This window comes from Natrix helvetica, assembly GCF_964273705.1.
Source record: "Natrix helvetica genome assembly, chromosome: 1".
NCBI lineage: Eukaryota > Metazoa > Chordata > Lepidosauria > Squamata > Natricidae > Natrix > Natrix helvetica.
Window position 1 is genome coordinate 77,261,753 of NC_138548.1, and position 22,237 is coordinate 77,283,989.

The window sequence follows — 22,237 nt, forward strand, 5'->3', positions numbered from 1 at the left end:
CAGCAGGAAATACAGAAATGACAGTTCTTGATAAACATAAATGAAGAAATTTTATTTGTTCATCCTAAAAAAAAAAATCAACCAGGTAGTCTTCAAAGGCAGCCCCAAGAACAGCACTGCAGTAGTCAAGCCATGAAGTGACCAGGGCATGAGTGATTATCTGAAGGGCAAGCAGACGAAAGCGTGTAACTGGCATACAGGATGAAGATGTGCAAAAGCCCTCCTGGCCATAGTTGTCAGGATCGGTGAGTTCACAAAGAACCTCAAACTGTGCATGATTCTTGAATTGGGAAGTGCAACTGTTTACTAAATTCTCATAGCAAATACCATGTTTCCCCGAAAATAAGACCGGGTCTTATATTAATTTTTGCTCCAAAAGATGCATTAAGGTTTATTTTCCAGTTCGGTCTTATTTTTGGGAAATACGGTACTAAATGTGTCCGTCTGGCTGATAATCTTAACTGAGGTTTATTTTGAGATAGGACCTATATTACGAGCATCCTGAAAAACAATACTAGGGCTTATTTTCTGGTTGGGTCTTCGGGGAAACACGGTATGGACAAAGGACTTTATCTCTCTGAAAAATAATAATTTTCATACATTATGAACTCACAAAGATCTCTCAAGAGTGATGCACTTCTCAGTTTAATGTATATGGAGATTCTCAGTCATCCAGGTCTTGGTTGTCCCAAAGGTGTTTTTTCAAGAGGCAACTGGACTTTCTATTTTTTATATATATAAAAAAGTTGTTTTTATTTTTAAACAAACATATTTTTATGTTTTTATACCCTATTCTGATTCATTTTTGGTAACATTCTCTAATAATTTTCAATTCAATGTTGGTTTTTTAATTTAATCTAACCACAGATAAGATAAATCCCATATCCTATAAAATTATTTATCTTCTTGTTCTCTAATTTCATATGTCAACTTACTCATTTCAGCACATTCCATTGTTCATATCACCAATCAAATATATATACAATTATTATGATTATAAAACATTCATTGAGTATAACTATTATTACTTCCTTTTTATGTGAAGCATGCTAAATTTAAAGTAAATTATATATTATGGCATTTCATTACATCATCCTGGAATCATCCAATGGTATTACATCTTTATATTCTCACTTACAGTTTATATAAAATTCCATACTATTCCTCTAGTATATATAGATACATTATTATCATTGTTAATCATTTATTCAACTATAACTATTATTACTTTGTCTTATACATAATACTCAAAATTTAACTAAGTTTAACTTAATTTTTGTTGTAACATTTCATTTCGTCATCCTGCATCCTTCCAGAAATAGTGCCATCCAATATCTCTTGCCATTTGTAAAATCTGTATTCTAGTTGTTTCTTATGTAAATCTTATGTGGACTTCTCTTAGCAACATTGTTCATTGCATATCTTTTAAAGACTCGAAACCCTTCATCTGTTTTTTCCATCAGCTTGTCTTTGGTTATCACTGGTGCTTCTGCCAAAGGTATTCTCCTTATCTCTGCCAAATTTTCTCCCCTTTCTTCTTCCATGTTTTGAGGTCTAAGATAGAGTTCCAGTTCATCAACCTCTCCAATGTCAATAGTTTTCTTATCCCTTTGTTCATGTTTTTCTGCAATTTTTTGAATTCTATCCTCAAATTTCATCATCATTTTATGGATATTCTCGGTTCTTCCTCCCATACTTTCTACTCATTGCTCTATAATCCTAAGATTCTTTTCAATGTTCTCTGTACTTATTAGCATTTTTTGGATTCCTAGCATAATTTTTTGAAAAATTAATTCTTTTTCTTCTTCCTGTTGCACCATTTTTCCAAGTTGTAAACATTGCCACTAAAACATCCAAGGCTTGTTGCTAAATGTCAAACGAATTCACTATAGTCTTTCAAGTCCAAGCTTTCTCTTTATTCCAGTCCAGCTACTGATAATACTCCAAAAGAACACCTGTATAAACAACTCGTGCTCTTCCCACTGTTCCTTTCAATAAACAAAATCAAGGACTTTAACATATAACATATAAGTCAAATGATCAAAGTAATTAGTGTTTCCAAGCCTCCAGTCTCTAGATGGCAGTTTCTTCATTTTCTTCTGCTTTTACCCTTCTCTTTGTTACAAGGTCTAAGAAATAAAATGCTTAAAAGGTAAAATCCACCTGAACATTACAAAAAGGAAGAGATTCTTGCTACACATATACAAAAAGTGAGGAAAAATAGAGGAAGAAGGAAAAAAGAAACCAGTCCAATTTAAAAAGTAAGAGGCATTTGTAAGAATTCCATTAAAAAAAGAGTTAAAAAAAGAAAGATAACACTCTAATTTTAATACAGGCTTAATCCGCCGCTTGCTCTCTTCTGCCTTCAATTTTAATTTACTTTAAGTCTTTTGGGTATTCTCTTCTCTCATAGTAAATAGTAAAGTTTATCTCACCAATTCCGACACACACTCTCCTGCACAGCTTCCATTCAGGGGTCTGTTCCAACCTTATGCAGCTTAAAATGGCTGCTTCACTTGTAGCTGGCAAAAAGAGCTTTCTCCTGGATCAATCAGGGACTTTGCGATGTCCCTGAGAGCAGCAGGACATGCCCTTCTCTATCACCGTCTCTTCAAGACAGTTTAGATCCAAAAAGAACCGTCCAGCAACAGAGATTTGACAGCAATCCTGGAGCCCCAAGATTGCATGTCGTGTTGTAGCGACATCAGGCCCCGCCTCTCTGGACTTTCTGAAGAAGCATCATGGATGAGAAGCAAAACATCTTCAAAGAAAAACCAGAAAGTCCAATTGCCTCTTGAAAAAGCGCCTTTGGGACTTCTCAGTTTAGTTTACTAAAATGCTGGCAGTTCTCGCTTTTCATTAATAGCATTTAGAAAGATGTGATCCAGATTGTTCCTTCATTGGTCTTATATTGAACTGTTTGCAAGTTCTATATTGTTTTTAAATAAAATTGATACAAATATTTCTCAGGGATCCAAACTTGATGCCATGTTCTTGCCTTTCTGAATCTTACCATGTAATTTTCCTCCATTATATTTCTATAGCTTTCAAAAACCCTGCAATGGTTTCTAGTTGCTTTATTTCTGTCCTGTGCTTTGTTTACTCTTTTTTTAAAAAATACTGTAATATATTTATTTCTACCACAATTAAACTATAGAAAGATTAATGGGATATCAGCATTTTAAAACAACACTAAGTAACCAGTAGCAGAAAGATCGGAATTAAAGACCTGAAAACACGAGATGCACATTATGAGCTGAGTTAAGAAAAGGGCAATGTGAAATATGTAAATTAAACTTATTTTTTTTAAGTTAAATTAAAATTACAAGATAATCCTGACTTTAAGGGGTTTTCTTTTAAACCTATAGTACTATCCTACCAGAGTCCACTTTCAAAAAATCCAAGGCATCTGGCTTGCAAATGCTCAAGAATATTCACTCAAATACCTCATGTAGCATCTTAATGATACAAACTCATAAAGAATACATAGCTAATCTGCCATGTTAGCAATGAGAATCTCCTGTTATACTACCGTCCGTGAATCATGTGGGCTGTTCCTAAGGCTGGTTACTAATATCCTCATGGTGGAACAATCTAATCTCAGATATGCTTCAGAATATAATCCATCAATTTATTTCTACAAGAAGGTTTGATTCATCAGCAAGTGACTAATCTTAAGGAATGAGAACACGAGATGCTAATATAAATCTGCAAAAGATAATATTAATTGTTCATGTTGTTATCAGAAAACCAGAACAAACATTATTCTTTCTTCTACATGAGAAAAACTTATCAGTCTTCTTGCCAAACTATTTTTTTAAAAATCTATATTACAGTATTTCAAGTAAGTTTTCAGACATTCTAAATCATTGAAAATACAAAAGGCTTTAAAATACTTCACGTATGAAAAATAGAGAAGAAAAAACCTTACTGGTATTGAAAACTCTTCAGCCAAGTATTTCAATATTGACGCCTCTTTAGTCAATAAGTTGCTTCGTTCTTTCAGGTTACCTTGGCGCTTTGTATCAAATTCTTTTCTGACTACTGAAGCAACGGAGTCAACTATTATTAGTTTAACATTCTTAGAAATTATTTCTTCTTCCAAAGATTTAATTCTGGGGGGAAAAGAGAATAACCCATTAGCAATTGTAGAATTTGGTATAAATATCTACGTATCTTTCTAGATTCTAGTTGCAAATGGATCTTGATTGATTTTGAAAGGCTGAAGCAAGGCTGAACCTGCTCAGTAACTGAAAGAGAGATTTTCAGGAAATCCTAAATCTAAATTAGGCTAGGAAATTGAAATTGAAATTGAAAAGGCATTCTTGAAGTTAACGTTAAGTTGTTGCTCAAAAACAAATAGATATGTTGATATAATATTTTTAATCAAGTAACACTGTATAGCATGATTATTCTATAAACTTCGTAAATGTGCACTGATACCTTGTTTCTTTGAAACAATCTCAATTTCTTCACATCAGTAAATTAAGCACCATAACTGCATATTAATGCATGTACTGTATATACATTCATATGCCACGGTGGTGCAGTGGTTAGAATGCAGTACTGCAGACTATTTCTGCTGACTGCCAGCTGCCTGCAATTTGGCAGATCGAATTTCACCAGGTTTCAAGATTGGCTCAGCCTTCCATCCTTCCGAGAAGGCACTCCCACAGAGAAGGCTCTCCCCCTGGGGGTCGCTAGCTGACACTGTCTGGCCGACGGCACCCTGAGGAGGCCAACTCTGTGGGATCGCACTGGACAGTGGGAGGCTACAGGTGGCAGTAGGTGGTCTCGCAATAAACAATCCACCACGTCTGCATGTCCAATAGGTAAAGATAAAAGGGCTCAGATATTCATTTGCTTTCATATTCTATATTAAATGTTTTACACACTGTGCTGCCCTCAAAAGAGAGATTGCTTACCTTTTTAGTACGCTATCACAGGTTAGCTCCTGATAGACAAGAACCTTGTTTGTCATTTCAATCAGTTTTTCTTCTATAGTAAAATAATGTGGGAATCGATGTTGTGCTATTTCAACAAGTCTGTTTGGGGCCGAAAGAAAATTACTGAGAAAGGATAACCATTGATTTTTAGAATTATTGAAAGAAAGAAATTATTTATATGAAAAAAAGCTATCTATGCAGAAAATTTCAATGAAAAATAAACACAAATTAGCAATGTATATATTTGATTCTTTCTCATATTTTTCAACATATATCTTTAAATACATCCCACCCCAAAGTTTTGTGAAATTCACACTAAGCAGCATATTTTGATTCTCAAGAATAGCAATAAATACAGATGAATAACGAAGAGCAGATAGCTGTAAATATCCCTTCATTTTTTTCAATTATCTACCTGATTAACTAGCTTACGGGAACTAGATCACCGATCACTCAGGAAGACCAGACCTGCTAGATCACTGACAGAGGAAGAGAACTACCCCTAACACTGAAAGCAGAAATAGCTACTAAGAGATTTCTTATTATGTGGTACGCTTGATGAACTGATGTCTTCTGCTGCCAGTTCTTCATTTTTCACTAACTACAGAGAGGGGGGGGGGGGGAATCATAAACTGAAAATGAGAAAAGAATATAAGAGGTTTCATAGTCATTCAAGGAGGGACTATGTCAACGCCTAAAGCGTTTCCATGACTACTATCAACTTGAGAAGGGGTGGGGGGAATGCCATGCATACTTTTGGCCAGAGTAAAAGTCTCATATTTCTGTACTGGGATGTGAATGCGCATGACCAGAACCCTGCCATAACGTCCTGTTGGAGAATGTGATTGATGACCTCAGCCAGAGGGGAGGGGGCACAGGGATAAAGGTCAGACACCATTAAGTGTGATTTAGTTTCAGCTACACAGAAGTCCATGCCAAGATGTTAGTCCTAATAAATGAATGGGGTTTTTTTGAACCTTGTCTCGGGGCTCGTAAATTAATTAGGGCAACTCTTGGAAACTTCACAGACTATCTACCAACTTCCCAAATTCTTTCAAGATTGAGAAATACAAAAGATTCGCTTCTTGAGATCCCCATTTTCTTCAGAGATTGTAGATTGTAGCCCTTACTCCATCCATCATAGATGAGAACTCTTAGCTGATTTTGGCTGGTCTCCAAAAGTTAAGTGAGGCTGGAGTTTGTTAATGCACTAATTCAGTGGGAGACTATAGTGCTCCTACTACTGTAAATTACAGTACACTCTGGAATGTCAAAAAAATATCCCTGAAGAGGGCATGGCATATCACTCCTGTATTGTGGCAAACAAGACAATACGGACATGTCCATCATATCATCAGGAGTCAAGCATAACTTGAAAGGTCTCTTTTTTTTAGTTCTTGCTATAAGCAGAAAAGTTGTTCAATCACATCTGTGCATCTCAGTCTTAAACGACAAGAAAAAATAGCAGACAGGTGGGCACTTTGTGAAGTAGTTTTGAATCCCTACAAACAACCACTCTGAAAATGTGCAAACTCTCAAATTTTTTGAAAGTATTCCAAGGCTTAACCTCTTTGAAGGTGTGCAATGGAACACTTATGTATCCATCACAGAAAGGCCAAGTGGAAGAAAAACAAAAAGAGCAGCAATTAATGACAATCTTAACAATTATTTCGGAATGAATTTTCAGCCCCAAACTAAATTACATAAACGATTAAAAAATTAATAAGTATTTCTTCTCTTTCAACAAATATACTCAAATGCATTCCCAATTGTCAGTGCATTCACACCAGATTGTCAGTAATCTGGTGACATTTTCCTTAAGAAGATTGGAAACAAGAATTTGTAGCTGCTCACAGTGGATTCATTATTAAATTAAACTGGATCAGGACTGCACTCTGGTGGGAATTTCACTGTATTATTAGCATTAGAAAAGCAATGTTTCCTTTAATGCCGATGGGTAGTAAGTTCAAAAAAAAAATACAGCTGGCTATTTTTGCAAAGGAGTGTTGGACCGTACAAAATCTGGTGATTGGAGGTGGCAAAATATGAAATTGGGCAGAGGGAAGAGAAGACAATACTGGAATTTGACTTAGATCTTTCATCACCTTCAAAACAACACTATGGCACATGAACTAATTCCAGGATGCATATGCACTATATATCAGGGGTGGGTTCCTGCCAGTTCTAACCTCTTCTATAGAAGAGGTTCCACAAATCTACAGTGCCGTTTAGAACCGGTTCCAGCTCCCTCCTCCCACCCATCTGCACATCATCAAGATGAAGAGCGAGAGGAGGAATTCTGGGAGTTGAAGTCCACAAGTCTTAAAACTGTCAAATTTAAACACCCCTGGGGTTTTTTGTCTAAAGGGTTAGGGGTGCAAGGGTCTTGTAACTTGACAACTTTAAGACTTGCACACTTCAATGCCAGAGTCCCTGAGCCAACGTGACTGGAGGAGGAATTCTGGGAGTTGAAGTCCACAAGTCTTAAAGCTGTCAAGTTTGAACACCCCTGGGGTTTTTTTTTCTAAAGGGTTAGGGGTGCAAGGGTCTTGTAACTTCACATTTTACAAGTTCGCCATGCCCACCCAATCACATGGCCGGCAAGCTACTCCCACCTGGTCACATGGCTGGCAAGCCACTCCCACAAAACAGGCCACACATACAGAAGAGGTTCTAAAAAATTTGAAACCCACCACTGCTAGATATGTAATGAAACATGTCTTCCAAAGCTGTAAATAATTTTTTGTATTACCTTTCAGCAGTAAATGCAGACTCTGTATCAATGTAAATAACTGCCCCATCCAATCCTCCAGTGTTAGTGGGCATTGTGGCCAGCAAGCTCATCATAATACAGAACTGAGTTTTGCCACAACCTGATGGACCCGTTATCTAATAACAGAAAAAGATACAAGCAGCATTATAATCTTTCTGTAAACCTGCAGTTACTGGTTTTAATTTTAGATGCCACATCATTATACTTCAGTAGTACCATGCATTTTTACAATGCCATATTTCAGGTTGATTTAAAAAATAGCAAAAGTAATAGGTTTTGAAATAATGGATTTTGAGGATACGATGCAATGTCCAAATACATTATTTTTAAAAACATATATGTTTATTTTTCAAAACATATATGTTTAAAACACCCATCATTTCTTTCAGATAAAATATAGTAATGCTATACCAAATAATTTAAAGGCATGATATAAGAAAAGATAAGGAAACAGTCAAATCTAGTTTATAGTAACACCATTCATTATACCTTTTAGGGTTCTCCTGACATATCCAACCCTTATAATATAATATATAATAAAACAAGCAAAAGTACATTCATAGACACAGCTAGTTTTACTTCTGTTGACCCACATATATTCCTTGCAACAAAGCACATTCTACTAATACATTTCCACCAAATTTTGCACAACTCGGACTATAATAACAAAATTAATATGTAACATATTTACAAAATAGAACCGTTAAGGTGTCTATAATTTCAATCCCCCAAACCTTTCAAAAACACCAAGTTTTTACTTGCCTTTGTAAAGCTATGAGATTCTGGTGGTGGTGGGGGGGATTCAAAGAAGGGGAGCTCAAAAAGTGGCTGTTTCCTCTCATATCTCCTCCCCACCACACCTCAAGATTCCTGGTCTGGATTGGGTAGGCTGTCTCTTTCATACCTAAGTCTGAGCCATATATCATGACAAGGGAGTGTAGGAAGTTAGCACCCACCCCTCTCCTAGAAAAATAAAATATTGTAGGAAATATTAAAAGGGCAGAATATTTCACCTAAAAGAGAGGCAGAAACTCAGCCCCCTACCTTTGTCAATGGGCCATTAAGGCCAGTCTATTCTACCGTGTTTCCCTGAAAATAAGACAGTGTCTTATTTTCTATTGAAACACCCATCCACCCCCGAAATAAGTGCTTGGCCTTATTTTCGGGGAGGTCTTTTTTTTTTGAGGTGCAGGAGGCGGTGAGCGTGGTCACCTCATGGCTGCTGCTGTGTTGCAATATTTTTTGGGAGGGCTTATTATTCAGGGAGGTCTTATTTTCAGGGAAACAGGATACATAACAAAGATCTACCACCTTCAGGCAGAGCCATAGAAGGAATTGTCCAAAGCACCTTCATTACATCATCACCCAGCAAGGCTCAACCAAGCCTGGGACACAGACCACCTACAAAGTTACCCCTGCATGGCCCCATGGGAGTCTGACAATCAGAATACAAGCTCAAATTCAAAAGCCTAGAGAGGGCGTAAAACCCAGGCACTCTCAGCATCTCTTCCCTTTTTTGCCCAGGACCTCAAACCATGTGATCCTGTCTACCATTAAATCATCTTTCCAAGCAGTCTCCATGTTTCCAGTGTCTTTCTTCCCACTTGGAATTGAACCCAGATTCTCCTGTGAACACAACAGGAGTTACTTTACTTTACTTTATTTCAAACTTTTATACCGCCCCCTCTCCCAAAAGGGACTCGGGGCGGTGTACAGTCAGATTAAAACACATAAATACATAAAAATAAATATAAACATAAATAAATACTAAATACTTAAATACTTAAAAGAGGAGGCGTAAAAAACTGTACCTAAAAGGAGAAGGAGAAACTTTCAGAAAGCTGCACTGTGCTTAGTACTATACTGATGGAGCAACTTTCGCAGATTTCTGAATATTTCGATTCAGTTTCAAATTTGTAACTAGATGAATGCAATTATCAGGATATTTTTACTATCAATATTCTATTTGCACTTTGCTATTCTTACTTTCAGACATCTTTTCCTCTCTTTTCCCTACAATAATTACTACTTACAACATAGGTTAAGATCCTGTATGCTTAGTTCGTGGTTCAAGTCTTAAGTCCAATACAGTGAATGATTGCAACACTAGTAACGTATGGAAAAATATAACATTTCCAACTGAGATGGTTAAGTTTTGGAGGTTGAAAATTCAATAAAAGTTATTTCCTCATTTTCCCATGGGCTTTTTTGTTTCTTGTTTTTCCCCAAAGTTCTGAAAGGGGGGGGGGGGGGAGTTATAAAGGTTTTTTTTTTTAAAAAAAAACTCAGAATAACATGATTATGAAATACAAACATACATTGCTTGGAATAGCTGCCAGAATTTAACAAGCGCTTAGCTCATTTGGGATGTTTTCTTTAACTTTAACTAAAGAATGTAGCTTTGCCAGAAACAACAGAATTGTTATCAGAAACGTTCCTCTTGATGAAGTATATAATCAAATGTACAAAACAAAACAGCTTCACCATACAATCCCAGCCCACTGTGTCTGCCTGTCCTTACTCTATCACAGCCATCAAAATCAATCCAGTGATTGATTGCTCAACTTGGGAACTCCCACAGACTATTGACGGGAACATAAACATAAGATTTCTCATAAGCATATTTTTTCTTCTTTCAGGAGTAATTAAACCATGTTTTGTTTGCTTGCTTGCTTTCATTATAGGGTGAAAATCTTTCCAATCTAAACTTTAAAGCTCTTTATCAAATTTATTTATTTGTTTGATTTGATTTGATTAATATAATGACCATCTCACCTGGTGGGGACTCTAGGTGGCTTACAATCAATAAGCATTAAATATTAAAACAATAAATATTAACATTAAAATGGAGTTAAAATTAACAAAGAAAGAAAAGAAGGGAGCAAGCTAAACATGGGGAGAAGGTGGGGTTTTAACTTAATCCATTTACCACCTGCAGGATGACACATGCCCAATTGGCACATATTGGCACATATTCACAAAAATGCAAACCATATGCATCTTAAGTTTTATCATCAATGAAAATAAAAACTTATTTCTGTATTGTTTTCAAAGCCAGTATTTGTATCATCTTTCATTTTGGCAGAAACTATATTAACAGTTTTAGAATCTAATTGATTTCAATTTGAGCATGGCTTAACTTTCTCCCACAAAAATCTGACTGAGTATATTCTTTCAATTAGAAACCGATGGAATGAATACAAAATGAGAGAAAAATGTTGAAAATGTCATCCCATCATGGCTGAGAATTCATTGAAGATATCTTGTTCTATTTTTAATCTGAAGTTAGGTACAAATTGCCTCCCTACAGTAACAACATTTATTTTTTCCTTTATAGGAAGAATGCCACTTTTCATGCAATGGTTCATTATTTTCAAGACAAGCAATGAAAAAAGGTATGATTCAATTCCTTGTTTAAATTTTTTTTTTAAATGCTGGGGAATTAGTGCCAGAACATTTTTCTAACTCTCAGAGGACCAGGATAAGAACTGGCAATAGAGGAAAAGTTTTCAACTTTCAACTTTCCAACCACATCTCAGTCAGAAAAATGAATAGCAATTTTTTTTCAGCATCAGTTCTTTAAGTGAAGCCACAAAAGTATGGAATAAAAAAAACTATTCTTTTGTGATAAAACTGCAGTCTAGGTATTGACTCCTATGTTTTAGAATAGGTAACTAAAGCAGAAAAATAACCACAACTGATGAGGATATAAAAACCTGAATGAGACAAAACACAACATGGCCCTAGTAGTTACTCTGCATGTGGTTGTGTTTCCCCGCATAGGTGGTGTTTCACGGTTTGGGAGTGCTCCTGAATCCATAGCTCCTGCTCAAACAGAAGACAGAAGTTATAGCTGAGGAGGTTATGTCTACCTTCAGATGATTCACCAGCTTTAAACCAACCAGGTGCAACAGAGCCCAAACCTAATGACCACTTGACTGGACTATTGCAGTGCCCTCTATCTTGGGCTATCTTTGGAGACAACTCAGAAGCCACAAATGATTTTAAAAAATGCAGTGGCATGATTATTGGCATGATACTGCCAATGCAGAATTACACATTTAATATAAAGTCATTGCAGTGATTATTAGTAGACTTTCACATCCAATTCAACATGCTGATTATTATCTCTAAAAGTCTAAATGGTGGAGTAGCAGGGGACATCAGGCAACACTGAATCTGCTGGTGTCCTATGGTCAAAGAGAGAAGCCCAGCTTAAAGACCCCTCCCTTCATGAAATCTATGAGCCAGGGTGGGGGTAATAGGCCTTCTTTTTTTAACAACCTCCATATTTATGGATCTCTCTCCCCAGGAAATACATTCAATTCTCCCACCTTGCCACAGTTCCGGAAACATCTTAAAATTGTTTTATTTCAATCTGCTTTTGTCCATGTTGACTATAGCACCTATCTAGCATTTTATTTGGGGCTTGCCTTTGTTTTTTTTCTGATTATGTTTTGGTTTTGATACTTTTAAAAAATCAAGTATTTATTATTCTATGTGTTTTTTTAAGGCGGATGCTGTACACTATCTAGAGTAGTTTGAGATTGTATAATGATATGTGGGAATGACCTTCATGCCTCATATGTTAACACCATAAATGAATATTCACTGAAAATATGTTAAATAAACAGATACAAGTACGTTTAGCTAAATGTCCACCTTTTACCTCTGTAAGACTGCCACAGGCAATTCCACCATGCAATATTTTATCCAGCTCTTCCAGAGTCGTTGCCAAGAATGCTGTTGAAGGATTGTTGGTTCTTTTCATTTTCATTTCATAAGCCTAAAACAAGGAATCATTTTAAAAGATGCTATATATAATTGTTAAGAAAACTGCTCAGTATAACTTTCTTTCAAAAGTACAACTGCTGTGTTTTGCTTACCAAAATATAGAAGAAAATTCCTAGTAGGTTTTTAATTTATTTTCTTGCCTTCATTAAGATTTTCACAAGTTTTCTGACCAAAGATAATATAAAGGCTAAAGTAGTTACAGTATTTGTATAGTGCAAACTTCAACTTTAATATTACTATGACATGTAAGTATATGTCTTTTCCTTCTTTGGAGAGTAAAAAAGTTTAATTTGCATGATACATCTGCAGAAGAAAATATTACCCTTGTGGTTAAAAATAGCTTGGAAGTCCACTCAATGATAACCCTGTCCAGGAAAACTGATTGGCTTTAAGTATGGGTTCTCTGAAAGTTTTATTGAAGTCCCTATGAAGAACTACTATGAGTTTTATAAAGGAATTTATCCAAGAATTTAAATAAGTGAAAGATAGTGGGAAGTTCGGTATTTTGTAATAGTTTGCTTTTCCCCAAGAGATTAGGGTTATTTGAAATGCTTCCACTTAAAAGTGGGTGAACCAGATTTACAGCAACTACATATTTGATATTTTATTTCGCTATCTACCTAAAATTGTTTCCTTGCCTGTCATTGCTATTTCAGAATAATCACTGTGTCTGTGTAGTAGGTATTTTATTGGCCCCATCAGTATCACTGTACACTAGTTTAGGCTAAGGGGAATTTACCATTTTAATCCCTATTCCACTAGTTTGCAATGATACTTTTGGACTTCTTTGTGACATATGATATGACATGACATGAATATACACATGCAGACCAGTGGTGGGTTCCTGCCGGATCACACCGGATCGCGCGCGCTCCCTTTCAGCGCTCCACCTGGCTCGCGCGCTCCCTTTCAGCGCTCCACCTGGCTCGCGCGCTCCCTTCCGGCGCTGAAACCGGAAGTACAGTTTTGGCCGGCCCTGGCGAAGCAACGACGCCTGCCTGCGCTCCACCAGCTCGGCTGGGAACGGAGATGTTTCCTCAGCGGAGCGGAGCGTCTGAAAAGTCTTTTCAGGCGCTCCGCTCCGCTGAGGAAACATCTCCGTTCCCAGCCGAGCTGGTGGAGCGCAGGCAGGCGTCGTTGCTTCGCCAGGGGCGGGGCAAGACTGTACTTCCGGTTTTAGCGCTGGAAGGGAGCGCGCGAGCCAGGTGGAGCGCTGAAAGGGAGCGCGCGAGCCAGGTGGAGCGCTGAAAGGGAGCGTGCGCGATCCGGTGCGATCCAGCAGGAACCCACCACTGATGCAGACACAGATAGACATAAATGCACATTATTCCATTTAAGGTAAGCTCTTTTATGCAAAATGTGGAAAAACAGAAAGAAATACTACACCTAAGAAATTAAAGACACGAGAAACAGAAATGAAAAAATAGCTCAATCTGTTTCACAATGCCATTCATTATATTTCTATACTTGCAAAGTTCTGCCATATGCTCCCACTTCTTCATGCCTTGCTTTCTCTATGTTAAACCTACTAGTTTTCCCTTTTTCAGAATCTCATCAGTTCTTTACAATCGATTTTTTTCCAGTCCTCTTCTTCCTGCCAATCCATTCAATCTTCTTTTGTGCCATCCATTTAGTAATTCTAACTTCATTCACTCTATATATACATAAGCAAACAATTGAAAACTACTTATTTTGAATTGGATTAACAATTGGACTATTGAATTGGCTAAACTCAATTTTAGCCATCATAAATGATTTAATATTTGCCAGAGGACTTGAATGCTAGCACACAATCAGTTATAAATTAAATATAGAACCACATCCCTATATTGCAAGAGCTGGTCATTCTGTTTAAACAGCAGTCCATTCTTTAAGCAGCCACCAAACTCAAAAGCATATCTAATCTCAAACTATGATAGGATTGTTTGAAGTTATGACAATGGATTTAGTTCAAATCCAAATCAATGGTATTCAGCAGATCACCTAAGCCAGGTACTTGATAACATTCAAAGAATTCTAAGATTGGTGAGAAGGATTTATCTTTGCACTATAGAAACCAAGTTGCTTCCTTTTGAACGAGATATATTCTTTCACATACTGGAGAATTTGGTTCTGAATAAGAAATTTCTGCTAATTTACCCAGAACCTGCTTTTAGTATCTTATATCTCCATTCTTACCACAATTACTGGATCTCAAAATTGAACAAACCATACATGGATAAGATAAGAGAACCTGGAATTGATAGGATGTTCCTACAACAGATGACTTAATGATATGGGGGCATGTATGAACTTTGGATGGACAGACAATCTGCATCCACACTAACGGAGAACCAGCTAGTTAGCTCAACACTTCAATATAGTAAAGTGGAAGCTGCTCTCACAGCAATAGACCAACTACACATTACATCCCAGACTCAAGAACTTAAGAAGACATTGAACAACAATTGGCCGTGTAGCCAACATCTGAAGCTGAAACATCATTACTTTCCATTACACAGCACAACTGCTGATATTAGACATAAGATCATCTATAAACTAGCTACAGTCGACTCTCAAAATGGGTTACCATGCTCAGTAGAGAAGTACCATTAGACCAGGGCTGTCAAACTCGCATCGTCACAGCGGTGTCACGTGACTTATTGGGACTTTTTTCCCCCCTTCACTAAACCAGGCAGGGGGAAGAGCCAGAACTTGACACATTTAGCCCGCAGGCCACGAGTTTGGCATTCCTGCATTAGACAGTATGCTAGAAGATGCCATTAGCATTCAAACCAAACAACTGGTCTATGTTACAGCTGCTGTAATCCTGGAGATGCATAGTTACACAATCAAGAACAGCAGTACATAACCCACCCCTCCAGAAAATAAGGTTAAGGGATAAGATCAAGGCAACTTGGAGAGAGATTAGTCAGCTGGTGGAATAATAGAAGGGTGTGAAGATTAAAGTTAGAACTTGGGGGGGGGGGCTATCCTGATTTGTGAAAGTATACCTACCGTTTGCATTTTGGGAGCACAGGATTGGCTGACAGTCCGAAAAAGTTTCTGGACATTCCAATAGCTCTGTCCAGTCATTTTCATTAATTCCAGGAAGGAAAGACATAAGAAGTCCTGCAACAAGCATTAAGTACATGCTTTACATATGCTCAAGGCCACACGCTTCAAGTACTGTCACATTTATTATATATTTTTCCTCATAAAAGAACTTTTCTTACCCGGCAAGTAGTAATCTGATGTCGACTTAGTCTCTCACAAAGATCGTGAGGTAAACCTGCTCTTCTTAGCTTTTTATTTGCCATGTTCACATAGTTATTGGTCAGAAAGTTAATTCTATAACCAATTGACAAAGAAATAATATTAATTCAGAATTTACAGTTAAGGATAAAATCATTTTGCATTGTATTAAATAACATGTGTGCTGAACAAACATATATTCAGCTCAATGAATTCAACTTGCTGTTCAGTAACAGTTCCTGCTCTTTCTATCATGACTTTCTGAGTAATATCCCTTTTAAGATTTTTTATTCTTTCTCAGTTTGCATTATTCAGAGTGCAAGCAAAGACAAGTGTCTTTTTTTCCCCTTGTACTATGTTTCCCCGAAATTATGACATGTTCTGATAATAAGGCCATGCCACATTTTTCTGGTGGGCAAAAATATAAGCCCTCCCCTGCAAATAAGCCCCCTGGTCAACCCCCCACCTCCGGCCAGGCAGAGCGCCGCTCACCAACCTAGCGGTATCCCAAAGGTGCCAAGCCGCAGGAACCAGGGGGGAAGGCAAAGGTGATCACATTGCTTAGCGCCTTCGGGATACCGCCGCCACATGGCTTTTTCTGTGGCTTCTAAACCGAGTCTTCCGGCAGTGGCTGCTCTGGGCTTACGGTCTATAGTTGTATGTTCTTCCGGCAGCTGGTCCACAACCATAGAGCATAAGCCCAGAGCGGCCACTGCCGGAAGACTCGGTTTGGAAGCTGCAGAAAAAGCCATGTAGCGGCAGCGGCAGCAGTGGAGGTGCCCTGGCTCTGCGGAGAGAGCTGAGCCATGCATCGTGAGGCTGGCAGGCGCGTGAGCGAGAGCGGAACAGCCGCTCGCACAACTCCCCCTCCAGCCGTACAGAGCGCCATTCACTGCCATTTCAAAGGCGCCAAGCTGCGGGAGCCGGGCAGCGGCAAACAGGCGCTCACACAGCTTGGCAATACCCCTAGGTCAGTGAATGGCACTGTGCCCGGCTGGAAAGGGGGTTTGCTGGGTGGCTGCTCATGAGTGTGGTCGCTTCATGGCTGCTGTGTTGCGCTGCTGCGACAGCGCAACACAGCCATTTACCCATGAACCTATGCCGGCTCTTTGGGAGCCCACTCACAAGAGAGCAGCCACCCGGCAACCCCAAAACAATAAACCCTCCCCTCATAATAAGGCCCAAGCCATATTTTGAGTGTAAAAAGAAAAAAAGACCCTGTCTTATTTTCGGGAAAACATGGTAGTTAGCACATTCTACTAAACTGCCTTCACTTCAGGATTCTTCAGATTAAAGGTAAACGTTCCCCTTGCACATATGTGCTAGTTGTTCCCGACTCTAGGGGGCGGTGCTCATCTGTTTCAAAGCCGTCGCTGTCCGAAGATGTCTGTGAGGTCATGTGGTCGGCATACTAAACGCCAAAGGCGCATGGAACACTGTTACCTTCCCACCAAAGTGGTCCCTATTTTTCTACTTGCATTTTTACATGCTTTCAAACTGCTAGATTGGCAGAAGCTGGGACAAATAACTGGAGCTTACTCCGTTACGTGGTACTAGGGATTCGAACCCCTGACCTGCCGACCTTTCTTATTGACAAGCTCAGAGTCTTAGCCACTGAGCTATTCAGATTACACTGTTTCAAAGTGAATGTCACTATAATTTGGGTTGCACCAGACAAGCATATGTGCTAGTCATTCCCGACTCTAGGGGGAAGCACTCATCTCATTCTCAACTCGTTCCCAACTCTAGGGGGTGGTGCTCATCTCCGTTTCAAAGCCAAAGAGCCAGCACTGTCCAGACGTCTCCATGGTCATGTGGCCGGCGTGACTAAACATCAAAGGTGTATGGAATGCTGTTACCTTCCCACCAAAGGTGATTCCTACTTTTTCTACTTGCATTTTGACATGCTTTCAAACTGCAAGGTTGGCATAAGCTGGGACAAGTAACAGGAGCTCACTCCGTTACACGGCTAGGGACTCGAACCGCCAAACTGCTGGCCTTTCTGATCGACAAGCTCAGCATCTTAACCACTAAGCCATCACATCCCTTTGATTTGTTGTAATTTCCCAAGTGTTATTATACACTTGGAGACTGCAGCTAGGATCAATTTATCTACCTATAATTCTTTTGACTTTAGGAAATTTTCAATCTTCCTTCTTCCTGCTGCCTGACTTTCTAGCATTACTTATCTGATTTTATGTCTCTACTTTTAAAGTGCATTGTACTATATTTTAATTATGCTCTGCAACATTTTGGATGCTTTTCTTTGGCAGAAAAGCAGTTACACATACTAGAGGTAGGAAAATTCATTCAAGCCATTAGAGGGCATTTGTTTCATAATAACCCATCCACCTAAACTACATTTCAATTATTTATTTAATCTTTTGGGGAATAACTGAAGCCAGATTTTTACAAGTGATATCTGCTTCCTTGAAATCGTGATATATCTTTCTTTAATCTCTTCTCCTGAAAGCAAAATTATTATTTTTTACAAAAATTACTCTTGAGGAGAAAAGGTGAAAGGGAGCAAAATGGTTTTGGAATACAGCCTGTTGCAAAATGAGATGTTGTTTTTCTGGGTCTAAAAATAATAAAATAAATTCTCTGGTCATTTTTTTCACTCTTCATTTGAGAGAAAATGCTAATTCTACCCAGCAGATGATGATGAAAAAATATCAGCACTTTTCATCCCTTTATTTCAGGGGTGTCAAAATCATGTCGTCATAGTGGCGTCACCTGACATATTGGGACTTTTCCCCCCTTCCCTAAACCAGGAGTGGGCATGTCCAGCACATGACGTGGGCCGTGAGTTTGACAGCCTGGCTTTATTTTAGAAGCCCATTTAGAAGAGATGAGATCATGTACAATGGATGTATACCAATATAAAAATGTTGTACAAAAGCAAAATTGTAAAAAAAAATATTTTTAAAAAACTTTTATTTTTTTAAAAAAAGATTTTTCTCCATCATCAGCCAACACATGAATTGAAAGACTCACAGGGGGGGGAAACCAGAACATCTGATGCATCTAGTCCATCCCTTGATGAACTCAAAATAATAGTTAATATTACTATCCTACATATATTCTCAAGCAATTGATATTCAGGGGTACATTGTCCCAATATGTAAAGCAACATAGTTATTGTTTATTGTTATGGAATATGGATGCTCCATCTAACCATTCAAGTTCATGACCACCCAAATATTGCAGAACTTTCCAGAGTTTAATTATATTCTATTGGAAGAGTTATATCCTTTATCCTTCTTGAATCTCTTACTAATCGCCATCATTGAATTACTTCAATTTTCTTCAACGCCTAACTATATTCAGCTCCATCAACTCTTCTTCCCACTCACATTCCACCACCCCCATCCCCATTCCCCTGAAGTTCTTGTCATTAGGCTAATTTTTTTCCCTAGTAAAAGCAGACTTCTGCGGGACAGACCACGGCCTGTGAATCAGTGACACAGCAATTGCACAAGCTTTTCACTGGGAGATCGTTCCTGGGGTTGCGCAGCAACTCTCTCCGTGTCTTGGAAGCGCTTAACTTTCACCAGGACAATAGGTCTGAGCAAAAGCAGAGAAGCAAGGAGGAAGACCCATCATCCAAGCGTTAAACAGCAACAGTGCCAGGGTAGTCCAACAACGCACCCGGGGCACGGAGAAGCATTCAGGGGCTGGGTATATGCAGCCCGGAGAGGCAGCTACCCCACGCCCGCCCGCCCCGCAGACTCCGCGAGACCACGATGCGTCCATCTTTGCACAAACGACCTGAAATAAAAGTCCGCACCAAATAGCAACCTTAGAGCTTAAAGCGCGCGAGTTCTTCTGTCTCAATCATGGCGGGACAAAAGAGCGGTCTCCCTCCGATGCAGAACAAAAAAAAATATGCCCCCGTCGGGAGAACGCCTTACCCCGCCAAAGCCCAAGCCCAAACCAAACCAAATCACCCATCCTAACCTGGACTCTTTTCAAAGCCTCCCACTTCTCTCCAGGAAACTTCCACGAAAGTGCAGCTCGAGTTATGATTGGCCTCCGACACTCGCTCTTCATCACAACAAGTCTTCCGCGATGAAAGGGATTCTGGGAATTATAGTTCGGCTTTGGTGGAAGTTTCGTCTTAGAAGTTCCATATGCTTTCTGGATCTTTAGGAAAGGAGAAAGTACCTTTAATACAGTTTGTTTCTGCACGTGCTGTTCTTTTTTATAAAAAATGTGTGGGTAGATTATATGTGTGTGTGTGTGTGTGTGTGTGTGTGTGTGTGTGTGTGTGTGTGTGTGTGTAGAAAGAACGTTTACTTTTGCTGTAGTTATGTTTCAAATGAGAGTTCATACGAAAATAATGCAGAGATCATTTTATTGCCATATGGGATGAAAACTAAAGTAGAAATACCATGTTCACACATTAAGATGTTTGAGGCCTTGGAAAAAGTTCAGAGAAGAGCAACTAAGATTACCAAAGGCCTGGAGAATAAAACAGGAAGAACGGCTGCAGGATTTGGGTATGGCTAGTTAGTCTAAAGAAAACAAAAAGAATTAGGGGAGACATAACAGTATTCCAGTATTTGAGAGGCTGCCGCAAAATTATTCTACAAAGCACCAGAGGGCACAACAAGAAACAATGGTTGGAAACTAATCAAAGAGAGAAGCAACCTGGAATTAAGGAGAAACTTTCTAACAGCGAGGACAATTAACCAGTGGAATAGCTTGCCTTCAGAAATCATGGGTGCTCTTATCACGGAGTTTTTTAAGAAGAGACTAGCGACAGTCACTTATCTCAAATAGTATATTTGAGCTTGAGCAGGGGGCTGAACTAGAAGACCTCCAAAGTTCCTTCCAGCTCTATTCTATTCTACTCTACTCTACTCTAAAGTCAACTGTTCATTTAAATTAGGTGTGTGGGATGTGTGTGTTAGGGAATAAAGGCAGCCTCTTTAGTTAGTTTAAGGTTTGGTTAAGTTTAAGGTGGAGTGTATTCAACTCCACTAAGCAAATTAAGCGTGTTAGTATGTGCAAAAATGGAAGGGGATTGTGATTTCCACAATGGATGAATGGCTGCAGAAGTTGATGGAGTTAGCAGTGATGGCTAAATTGATTGCTTTGACTAAAGAAAAGAACACATTTTTGTTTCTACTTGGAAACCACTTTTGGACTTTGTGCTTGAGCTGGTATAAAAATGAAAGCTTTGATTTTGGGTTTTGCTGATTAAATAGATTTGTTGCTATATAAACGGCTAGTATATGTTATTATTATTAAAAGAAAAAAATTGAGATTTTATGTTATTACCTTACTCTATTGCACCAAAGGAGTTGGAAATCAACACTTTTTTTCTTTCACCCCTATACTTTTTCTGTCTTCCCTTTCCCCTTCCTTATTTTACCATTATTTTCACTTTTATTTATGTATTTTATATTTTGATAAATTAATAAACCTAAAAAAATCTAACCTGAAGTACTATGAAATATTGCCAGCAGAGGGCAGTAGCACATAGATAAACTATGATAGCTTAATAGTATATTAAAATTCATGAAACAATTGATTCCACTAATGAACAAAGATCAGAAAGGTGCCATCACATATGGCTTTCTCTCAAACGCCACATAGAGTGAAGTGTCGTTCAAACAAAAATAAAATTGAGCTCTTTGCTGCTTTCTACCTATATACTACTAAACTGTCATGACTATAACCTTTAACTGGGTGAAACAGTGCAACGTAGGACAACAATTTTTGAACCAAGGTATCTAAAATGGGATAATTTAAAGAAGGTGTCCAAAATCCAGGACCCATGACTCCTGGGAATTTAAATTTGGCAAATTTGTGGTTACTTCAGAGCTATCAGGCAGTTCAACAGACAGTCCCACTTTAGCCCTCCAGAGGTCCAGAGGACCGGTATCTCTTTTGACTGCCCCAGGATCACCAGCTACATTCAAACCGGAAGGAAGTTGGAAGTCATTCCTGCTTTCACTGCATCTTTGTCCTTGGTCATTCTGTTTCTCTGTTTAGGCAAAGAAATACCTCTGTAACAATGACCCAGAGGATCATGAGTTGTCTAGTTAGTCCCAAATCTCTCTTCCACAATGACATGTAAACCTGTGAACTAATTATATAAATAGACTAGCTGGATACTCGTGCTTTGCAATCAGTGGTGGGTTCCGGATCCCGTTCCAACCGGTATCGTTGGAATGGGCCCGGCAGCGTCCACATGGACCTCTGCGAGCCTCTGTGACGCTCCAGCTGCTCAGCAGAGCGTTGCGCAGGCGCTGTACACCCCTTGCCCATGTGCAGAAGCACCGGAGACTTAAAAGACCGGTAAGGAGCTTGGGGGGACCCTCCAGAGCACCGTACTGGAACAGTATCCGGTGCTCTGGGCAGGCTCCGGTATGGCCCGTACCGAGGCGTACTGTCTGCAACCCATCACTGTTTGCAATGAAACAATGTGATCGGGCTATGCAGGAGAAATACAGTTCACAATCAGTTGGCTCAGTGGTGG

The 22,237-nt window shown here is 38.7% G+C and overlaps 1 protein-coding gene across 5 annotated transcripts in view; it reads right to left on the reverse strand.

Moving 5' to 3' along the window:
- The window catches only part of RAD51B (RAD51 paralog B), a 363,878-nt gene extending 343,956 nt beyond the window's left edge, over positions 1-19,922 (reverse strand). For all 5 annotated transcript variants that reach the window (XM_081937734.1, XM_081937737.1, XM_081937736.1 and 2 more), the window contains exons 1-7: positions 19,708-19,922; positions 15,729-15,843; positions 15,511-15,624; positions 12,389-12,505; positions 7,699-7,835; positions 4,926-5,045; positions 3,932-4,115 (exon numbers count right to left, since the gene is read on the reverse strand). In XM_081937734.1, the coding sequence (XP_081793860.1) occupies positions 3,932-4,115; positions 4,926-5,045; positions 7,699-7,835; positions 12,389-12,505; positions 15,511-15,624; positions 15,729-15,812 (756 nt within the window). In that variant the 5' untranslated portion in view covers positions 15,813-15,843; positions 19,708-19,922. The remainder of the gene's footprint in view (positions 1-3,931; positions 4,116-4,925; positions 5,046-7,698; positions 7,836-12,388; positions 12,506-15,510; positions 15,625-15,728; positions 15,844-19,707) is intronic.
- Positions 19,923-22,237: the final 2,315 nt, after the last annotated feature.